The 10703-nt window shown below is 33.2% G+C and overlaps 1 protein-coding gene across 1 annotated transcript; it reads left to right on the forward strand.

Annotated features, from left to right (window-relative positions):
- Window positions 1-205: 205 nt before the first annotated feature.
- On the forward strand, window positions 206-9329 carry LOC131955335 (lon protease homolog, mitochondrial). Its single transcript, XM_059319432.1, has 20 exons — window positions 206-913; window positions 3106-3194; window positions 3536-3655; window positions 3803-3858; window positions 4044-4288; window positions 4379-4440; window positions 4611-4681; window positions 4800-4858; window positions 5068-5283; window positions 5374-5462; window positions 5806-5944; window positions 6060-6182; window positions 6289-6344; window positions 6625-6835; window positions 6990-7106; window positions 7238-7378; window positions 7502-7667; window positions 7948-8171; window positions 8326-8490; window positions 8693-9329. The coding sequence occupies exons 1-20, from the start codon at window positions 233-235 to the stop codon at window positions 8831-8833; spliced, it is 3171 nt and encodes a 1056-aa protein (XP_059175415.1). The 5' UTR covers window positions 206-232; the 3' UTR covers window positions 8834-9329.
- The last annotated feature ends 1374 nt before the right edge of the window (window positions 9330-10703 follow it).

Genomic DNA, 10703 nt, shown 5'->3' on the forward strand with positions numbered 1-10703 from the left:
TGACATATAACAAAATTGATGAAAATTTCGGCACAATAACGGAATTATTTTAATACTTTTTATTATAGGCCTAACAAAGATAATCCATTGCTGAAATTCAGTTTAGAAATTAGTGTTTTATGGATAGTTTTAAAATTGTTAAATTTTAACAATTGAAAACTAAAAATAAATAAATCTCAGAATTTGGGAATTTATTTGACTGATTATAATCTAGTTTTAAGTAAATAACAAGATGGCAGCCCTCCTGCGAAACCCTAGAATGAAAGTGATATCAACAAGTACCCGAAAAGTCAATACATTTATTACACTGAACACAATAAATCAACTCGAGGGACGAACTGCTTCAAGCATGTGCCATGCACATCCATTTCTACGCTCGTATTTAAGTAAAAGTGGTATGTTTTCGAAATGTTCTCTCGGTCGTGCGTTGCATCAGCCGTCTCGGACTCGCCTGGAACATAACTGCAGAAACGTTTTTAAATTTAACTCAATCTCCACACGTTCATTACACAACCCTGGAGATGTTTTTGTAAATTCTCACCAGACAACTATGTCAAATAGACTTGTATCAAAATTTTCTTCAAATTTTTTGCATAAACATTTGAGATCCCTTTCTCATTTTCAATCATCCACTGCCTCTTTGCCTCTTTTGTCAACAAATAACTCAAAATATTGCATTTCAAGACCATTTACCACCTCATCTGCTAATTTGCAAAAGAAAAATGATGATGATGGTGAAGAATCCAAAAAAAATGAAACAGATGAAACAACTGAAGAACCACCTGAAATAGTCAGCGGTTTTCCACCTATTGCTGCTTTAACTACGATGTCAGTACCAGAATTTCTTCCTGTTGTTCCTGTCATAGCAATTAGCAGAAACCCAGTATTCCCTCGATTTGTAAAAATGATTGAGGTATGTAAATCCATGTTTTAGAGATGGTAAATCTAGTTATGAAATGTACAATGGGGAATGTAGATTTAAATGCTGTAGGCATACATTGTAGTCTGGCGCGTTGCTTAGATGGTAGGATTGACCTCTGACCCTGAAACGTCACGCGTCGTTTTCTGACGGTTTTTACGTTTATTTTAGGGGTCCCATCCACGACAAATGAAAAAACTGTTTATATCGCAAATTCTCATCATTATTTTAATGCAAATTACTAATAAAATGGATAATATGCCTTAGAATGCCAGAAAAAAAACGCAAGATTCGTGGTTGTAAATAATGAGAGGATTTTTAGTGGAGCACTCTCCGTAAAAACTGAACCGCCGCCAAAAACGACCGACTAACGGGGAAAACGGCTCAACTAACTGTACATTAATATATAATTGATATATTTATCATGTATATGTACAGTATTTTTTATTACTTTTTCCAAAATCTCACTCGAGGATGAGGTACCCACGCTGACATTTCTATCCGCTATTTTTAGTATCATGACGTCATTGTTATGCTAGTTACCTCACAGAAACAACTAGTTTTTGTTTTTTGCGGAATGAACTGTTAAATCTAGTATTTTAATTGTAATTCAATTGTAGCATGTGCGGAAAAAGTAAAATTATGGACATTATTATTGTATTAGTAATTTTATTAGTATATTGATTTTTTTTCTTCACTGTGGGCCGACAGTTGCTGCATTCGTGACCGGTGGTTAACCTCGTCAACGCTGCGTGGCCTATTCGTTTATATAATCAGTGATGCTCGTTCAGTGGGCTTTTTCAGAGCTAGGCCTAATTACGGGCGATTTTTAGACTTAATTGATCGGCCGTTAGCCTTTTTCATTGCTGCGTATTTTAAAAAAATGCTCGTTCAGCTGCCTTTTTTTTTTTTTTGGCGCTAAATAATCTGATTACGGGCATTTTAAGCGTTTATTTATTTATTTTTTTAAGCTAGACATAGATCTAGTTAAAAAAATATTTTTTTTATGCAGCTGGCCGTCTAGCATACCTGATATGTGAACTTTTAAAAAAATGACCGAACTTTTAAAAAAAATGACAAGAAGTAGGGAAGTAGGTCTGTTTTTCAATTTGCTTGAAGAAGGGGGGGGGAGAAGAGAGAGAGAGAAGTGAAGACACCGACCATCTCGTGTACGCGTGTTCATTCTATGACGTGTACTATAGGCCTGCTGAACTCACGGTGACCCGCGACCGTGGTGGGATTTTTCATCCACAGTATAGTAAATGTAAGCAAGCAATCACGCGAGTGACGATGTTTGGAGATTTTATTTTTAAAAAATAATCACAGACGTCATGTTTTCAAGATGAAAAAAAAATGTAATGTAAAAAAAAAAAGACACTAATACCATGTATGAACCTCAGCTGCCACGCTGTTGACTCAATATAATGTGAATTGAGTGTAAAATGTATTTGTATTTATAAACTATCATAACTATTAGGCCTACTGTCATATTATTTTAAGCATATTTATTATTTAAAATTAGAATTTGAAATAAAAATATTTATTATGGTCATTTGATATATGCAGGTGTTCATTACTTCTTAAATTGGTATGAATATCATGTGGAGTAGAATTTAATAAATAATAAAATAACTAGATCTAGTTTGATTATCAACGAGTTGCTTTTTGTTATTTTCCGGTGAGTAAATTACCTAAGCTGATGCAATTACCATGGCGGGAATTAAAAGCTCGTGTACACAAGTCCACGACGTCATGTTATGCCGGTCGAGGGCCAAGAACGCTGTTTTGTCATTCATTTTCCACTTTTGATTAATTTTCAAATTCTCTTTTTTCTCGTCAACCGAGTAAGCTAGATATTTAAATGTGGTGTCAAATGTTCTCTTAAGGGGTAAGGAAGTTAATGGTGTATTTGAAATAACAGAATATTTTATTTTAAAAAATCCATAATTCAACCTAATACATTGCCTTAAATATTTAGTGGTACACTTTCAAATGTTTGCATGTTCATAATATAATAGGGTACCAAAAGGCCATATTCCTTACTTTCTGATTTTAATGAAGTTACATAAAATGATTTATTACTGAGTTGTTAATTTAATATTGCCAAATTTTGGATGTAGTCACTAGTTAAAAAGTATTTTGTTTTGTAGAACCATCCGTTTTGATTTTAAAAAATACTTTAACAGGTTACCCATCCAGATTTAATGGAACTGATCAGAAGAAAAGTTAAATTCAATTTACCTTATGCTGGTGTGTTTCTAAAAAAAGATGAATCGTGAGTATCGATTGATAAATATTATGTTATTAGGGCCCTATATGTTTCAGCCTAGATTGACTTTGGAATCATATAAGTAATACTAACTGTGCTTCAATCTAAAGTAGAGATTTTAGATTAGTAGTGTAGAGAAACAAAGAGCCTAACATTTAAATAAAAAATGCATATTGATCTAGCACATTGTTTGTTATTAAAGTGGACATAAAAACAATTTATTTTCTTTACATATCACATATATTTTATATGATATAACACAGAAAATTTACCCTGCTGTTAATTTTTAAAAAAAGGCTAGTATTTATTTTCATGTATTTTATTTATCGTTTGATCATATTCTTCAGAAATGAATCTGATGTTGTTGACCGATTGGATGATGTGTATAAGGTTGGAACCTTTGTCCACATAACTGAAATGCATGATCTTGGTGACCGTTTGCGCATGATTGTAATGGCTCACAGACGGTGATTACTTAATTACATTTACTTTTATTTAAATAAACCTTCTTAACTATTAATAGAGTAAGTGTTAGCATTTAACTTGCAATCATCCTTTTATTATTTAATGTATCTATTTGTAACTATAAATGCATCTTCTTCTTTTTTTTAAAGAATCAACATAGTTGGCTTGGGTGTTGAAAATGAGGCAGATTTACTACCAGATCAGAGTAAGTGTTTGAATTAGTTCAAACATCACAAATGCTGTGTGTACCATAACATTAACAAAGTAGCTGGGTCACCTGATTATTCATAAAAGAGTTTATTTGTTTCATAAAACACAACAGTTTTTGCCTATTATAACTAAATTTTTGTTTTCACATGTAATTATCACTATTTTTTTTACCATCGATAGCCCGTGACAAGGTAAAAAGAAAAAGAAGACGAAATGGCAAAAAGGAATCTGATGTTGATAAAAAAGATGATGCTCCAGAAATTTCATCTAGTACAGGATCATCTCTTCTGGGAAACCTTTTTGGCAGTGATAAAGAATCTTCAACAGAAAGCCCAAGACAGGTTCCCAAGACACCCTCCCATGTGCTGCTTGTTAAGACAGAGAACATCACTCATGAGCCATATGAAAGCAATGATGAAATTAAGGTACAAACAATTTTAGACCTTGTTACACAACTATTGTTTTAAAATGTTTAAAATCACAATTTATGAAAAATAATTTTTTTTTTCTCCTAGGCATTGACCTCAGAAGTTGTAAAAACAATAAGAGATATAATTGCAATGAATCCATTGTATAGGTTAGTAATATCACATTTTAAGTTTAAGGGTTGTAAATAATTTTTTTATTGCAGGTTATCTAGTTGTGCCACATTTAGTCATGCTCATGTACTGTGCTAAATTTTACATACTTTTATTTTTGGCCTTCATTTTTTTACAATGTATGGTCATTTTGTTTCCTCATGTGCAGAGAAAATCTTGCCCAGATCATTCAGGCTGGCCAGAGGGTGATTGATAACCCAGTTTACATCAGTGATTTAGGTAGGTTGACTGTATAGCAATAGTTTTTGTGTTAACATAGATTAATGTAATTATGGCAACAGAATTGTTTAAAGTAACTATGGTAACAAGATATTGATGTACGACTCTGTTTACTCAGGTGCTGCTTTAACTGCTGGGGAACCTCGAGAGTTGCAGGAAGTGTTGGAAGAAAGAAATGTGAGAAAAATTCTGTAAAATCTAGTGTAACTCAAACTATTGGCTGTATTGAGTATATTAATTGTATTCTTTATTTTTGTATTCGTTTTTTTTTAATGCCCCTGTATTTTATATAGTAGAAACTCTATCCCTCGCATCTTGTTCATTAAAAGATTTATTATCAGGCAGTAATTATATTGCAATACATGTGTTATTTAAATGCTACGCAGATTGCAAAGAGACTGATGCTGGCTCTGTCATTGTTGAAAAAAGAATTTGAACTAAGCAAGTTGCAGCAGAGAATTGGTAAAGAAGTTGAAGAAAAGGTAAAAAAACAGCACAGAGAATACATCCTCAGAGAACAGCTGAGAATCATCAAGAAAGAGCTGGGTCTTGAGAAAGATGATAAGGATGCTATTGAAGAGAAATTCCGTTCTCGGCTTAAGGTAAATTATATTATCGTATATTGCTGTATATGTTTAATAGCTTTCATATTGCTAAAATTGTTGTATTGAGAGTGTGTTTGTTGTTTCTAGGATTTGGTTGTACCAGCACATATCAAAGAAGTGATTGATGAAGAGCTTAGTAAACTTTCATTTCTTGATAATCATTCTTCTGAATTCAAGTAAGTGGAAACAAAAGTTATTTTATTTCTCTTTAACCATATACTGTCTGGCTTAGATATGATTTTACTTTCTGTATAAAAAAGTAAAGCAAAAGAGCACTATACAAGAGAACAATCTCAGTTTTTATGTTTAATAACAAACAAATAAAGTACCAATTCTTGACTAATAAAAAAGCAAAGAAATCTTTACTATTTTTTAAGCTAAAAATACATTGTTACAGGAGGCTTCTTTTTAAAAAGTATTACATTACAAAGCCCAATTCAAGAGCAGATGCATTGTGTTTAGTTTTATTTTGACAAATTATATTGAATGTAATCGTTCTTGTTTTTCCTTTTATTCAAGTGTCACTCGAAACTACTTGGATTGGTTAACTGGGCTGCCTTGGGGAAAGTACAGTGAGGAAACACTGAATCTGGAGAACGCACAAAAGATTTTAGATGAGGATCACTATGGCATGGAAGATGTGAAGAAAAGAATCCTGGTAAACTATACATAGGTGGCCAAAACATTGAATTTATTTGTTATCACGTTTTAGGTAACTTTATAATTCAACACATTCACTCCATAATCTACATTAATGACCCTATAAATTCCAGGAGTTTATTGCGGTCAGCCAACTGAAAGGTCACACGCAGGGGAAGATACTGTGTTTCTATGGTCCGCCAGGAGTGGGTAAAACAAGTATTGCCAAGTCCATAGCCAGGGCGCTGAACAGGAAGGTATGTGATCACAAACATTTCTTGCCTTTTATTTTTTGTGTTACATTTTATTTGTTGCATGTGCTATTATTTGTCAAACATTGTAACAAGTTTTTGTGTATTTCAGTATTTTAGATTTAGTGTGGGAGGTATGACAGATGTAGCTGAAATAAAAGGCCACAGGTATGTTTGTCTGACACTAAAATTGTAGCTAGTCATACACTGGTATTGTAGATAGTTTTTTAAAGACAGTTTATGCTATATTTATTTCAGTCAGGAATCTTGTAGTTATTGTTTATCTGTTTTAATTTGCTTTCATGTAATAATATTTATCATGTTATTTTTAAAGTGGTTTGCATTTTCTGTCTTATTTTTTTGGATCATGGAGAAGAATTAATATCATTAAGGAAGTTTGAAAGAAAAAAAAATTATTTGAAATAATTTTGGCTACTTGTGTTTACAGACGAACCTATGTTGGTGCCATGCCAGGCAAAATGATCCAGTGTTTAAAGAAGACAAAGACAGAAAACCCACTTGTACTAATTGATGAAGTGGATAAGATTGGGCGGGGCTACCAGGGAGATCCATCATCCGCTCTACTTGAACTGCTGGACCCAGAACAGAACCATAATTTTTTGGACCATTATCTTGATGTAACAGTCGACCTCAGCAAGGTAGGCTACAGTCTTCCTTTCAGAATTATCAGGCATTTCTGTTTTATTAATTTAAGTTAATAGAAATATTATTTTGCACATTTTGGTTGATAGTTTTAACATTTTTTTGCTATTGATGTAATTTATGTATAGAGTGGTCCCATTCTTTTTCCAGGTACTTTTTATCTGCACAGCTAATGTGATAGAGACCATCCCAGAGCCTTTGAGGGACAGAATGGAAATGATTGATGTATCTGGCTACGTAGCTGAAGAAAAGATGAATATAGCTAATGTAATTTTTATTCAATACTTACAATATAGTTCTATACTGTACTTTGAGAGAGATATACTTTTATTTGACTAACTTAATGTTACAGTTGTTAATTAATGTTAATAATGATTTTTATTGTTCTCTCACTCTAGCAATATTTAGTACCACAAGCAATAGAGAATACAGGAATAGATAAGAACAAGATGCAGATTACAAATGAGGCAATGAGTGCACTCATTAAGTCTTATTGCAGAGAAAGTGGAGTAAGAAATCTTCAAAAACATATTGAAAAGGTTAGTTTTTTATCTTTTTGTTATATGTACCTAACTATGATTATCCCCCTCCATAAGTAGTATATGTTTTTTACAAAAAAAAAAGTAGCTTAGTGTTGAGTTTTGATGTAATTGTTATGACAGATCTACAGAAAAGCAGCATTGAAGGTGGTGAAAGAAAAAGTTGAAAGCATATTGGTTGACCAAAACAATCTTCACGAGTATGTCGGCAAACCTTTGTTCACACATGATCGCATGTATGATGTAACTCCTCCAGGTGTGGTTACTGGGCTGGCCTGGACTGCTATGGGTAGGTGGTTTTTGTCTTCATTGGTAGGTGGTTTTTGTCTTCATTGGTAGGTGGTTTTTGTCTTCATTGGTAGGTGGTTTTTGTCTTCATGGGTAGGTGGTTTTTTTGTCATGTTCTCTAGAGGGGGTGGTTATTTTTTATTTGATACAGTGGTTTGGGGCAGAGTTGGAGTCTGAAAAGTTGGTGGTTTTTGTTACATTTTGCAAAATATTTTTTTCCATTTTTATGTTCTATAAACAAGATTGAGTTGTTTAATAAAAAAATTCTGTTTTTTGTGCAGGCGGTTCAACATTATTTATTGAAACTGCCATCAAGAAACCTCTACAGAACCTGAGCAGTGGCGCCACTCCTGAGACTGGCTCTCTAGAACTGACTGGAAGTCTGGGCAATGTGATGAAAGAAAGTGCACATTTAGCTTACACATTTGCTAAAGCTTTTACTTGTTCAAAGTATCCTGAGAATGACTTTATGCAGAGAGCCAGTATACACTTGCATGTACCAGAGGTAAGAAATGGACAGTTGTCATCTACTTGTGGTCACATTAGTGGTACATGTACTCATTAGTATTTGAACTGTGTTAAAGATCCTCTTAGTATACAAAAACCCATAATAACAGTCATAAAAAAACTAACACATTTTGTGCAATGTTTTTGTTTAGGGTGCCACCCCCAAGGATGGACCAAGTGCTGGGTGCACAATTGTAACAGCACTTCTGTCACTGATGCTAAACAAACCTGTGAGACAAAACCTGGCCATGACAGGCGAGGTTTCCCTGACAGGCAAGGTTTTACCTGTTGGAGGAATCAAGGAAAAAATTATTGCTGTAAGTTATCCACTGTATTCAGTGCTATAGGCAAAGTTATATCTGAACATGATGTTCATAATTGAACATGATGTTCATAATTGCTTGTCTATTCCCTCACCAGTCCAACTTGACTATTGTCTCACTAGTCCATGTTGTCTATTCCTTTATCTTTTTATGTTGACTTATTCATTCATCATCATTTCATTTTATTTATCCCTAGGCCAAAAGAACAGGGGTGACTACTGTTATTTTACCTGCTGAAAACAAGAAAGATTACTCTGACCTGCCCACATTTATCACAGATGGTATTGAGGTCCATTTTGTTGAGAACTATGAGGAAGTGTTTAAATTAGCCTTCTAAGAGCCCCTGCCTTTGTTTATATAAAAACTATACCACATGGACACCAGACATGTTTGTGTAATAATTGTTGAAGCCAGTCACCTGTGTACAGATTCTTGTTTGTTAAACAAAAACTAGATTAAACTTTTTAACTATCTACTGATGTATTTTATTTTATTTTACTGTAATTGTATAGTAAATAATCAGTGCATACAGAAGAAAAGATTAAATTGTTCCAAACTGGAAAAGATATTTTACTACCCATTCGATTAGATAAAAATCACTAACCATCTCTCTTTATTTCTATTGTAAAGTTGGTCGTAATTGTTAGCTATTACACCATAGTGTTCTGTTGTTTTTTTTTTTGGATTTCCCAGAGGTTTCTATACTTTTTATATTGTTTGTTATTTCAAATATAAATTATGACAGTTTTACTAGCCCAGAAAATTGTGTGTGTAAGGAATTTTTGTGTGAGTCTGTTACATATTTGTCAATAAAGATTTTTTTTGTTCTCGCATGAGCTTTGTTTATTTTTATTTTTTGATCAAAATATTTTTGTAAAATACTTCTGCCTGATCAAGCAGATTTCAACAACTCAATAGCTATGTTCCCATGCAGTCATTTTGTAAAATACATAAATCTTAGTTTAATATTTGAAGAACAAGCACATAAAATACTCTTTGCACTCTAGCTTTTTACCCCTTAGAGGGAACTTTGCTTAATAGTATAGAATGTGCTGATAAACAAGTTCACTATTTTTGTTACTAGCTTCCTGCACTAATTAACATGTAAAGTGTTGCCATAAAAATATTTAGTGATCATTATAACATTGATCTGTTAGATAGCAGTTGCTGACAATACAGTAAAGAAGTTTAACCATAGCACCATTAGCAGTTGTATTTGCAGGGAATTAAAGGTCTGTTACTTTATGCTGCATTAAATGGAGAAATATATTTAATTTGTTTCTTTTAGGCATCTCTCCAGAGTGACACTGTCCCAAGCTCCTGGAGCACATTTACTGCCCCCCTTTCCTGTGAATGAAGTAGAATAAATAATTATGTTCCATATATATATATATATAACAAGACCAACTCATTTCACCACTTGAAGTGGTCTTGTTTTATTTTGTTAGATGGGAAATAAGGTAAACTATGTTGCTTTAATTAAGTCAGTCTAGAGTTACCTCCCTTATTTCTATCATGTTTTAAGAATTATCAAATTTTCATTTCTTTTGTAGAAATTAAATAAAGGGTAAAATAAAAGATACAATTTAAAAATCGTTGGATAAGCCTATATGTTTTAACGAAAATAAATAAAATACGAGTATCTTGTAATGAACTTTAACAAGTAGAAGAAATAGTTTATGGAAAAAGAAATATCAGTCTAAGGGAAATAACAATGTAATTATTTTTCTTTTCTAGTTCATCAAAAGTATCGACCCTTTACGAAACAGGCAATATTTAAAATTATAATAATCTTTAAAAATATCTAGGTGTATCTAGATATTTATAAATATGAGAAAGTGTATGATTTTGGACCTCGAAACAAAAAAAAATCAAAAAAAACAACCGACGCGCTTGTTTCTTTTATGAACAACACGATCAACCTACCCACGGTAGAACACGATCAACCTAACCACGGTACAATACAACTATCAACCTACCCACGGTACAACACGATCAACCTACCCACAGTACAACACAACTATCAACCTACCCACGGTACAACACGATCAACCTACCCAGGGTACAACACGATCAACCTAACCACGGTACAACACGATCAACCTACCCACGGTACAACACAATCAACCTACCCACGGTACAACACAACAATCAACCTACCCACGGTACAACACTATCAACCTACCCACGGTACAACACGATCAACC

The sequence above is a fragment of the Physella acuta genome, unplaced genomic scaffold, assembly GCF_028476545.2.
Source record: "Physella acuta isolate Inbredline_101_S28 unplaced genomic scaffold, ASM2847654v3 ptg001063l, whole genome shotgun sequence".
NCBI lineage: Eukaryota > Metazoa > Mollusca > Gastropoda > Physidae > Physella > Physella acuta.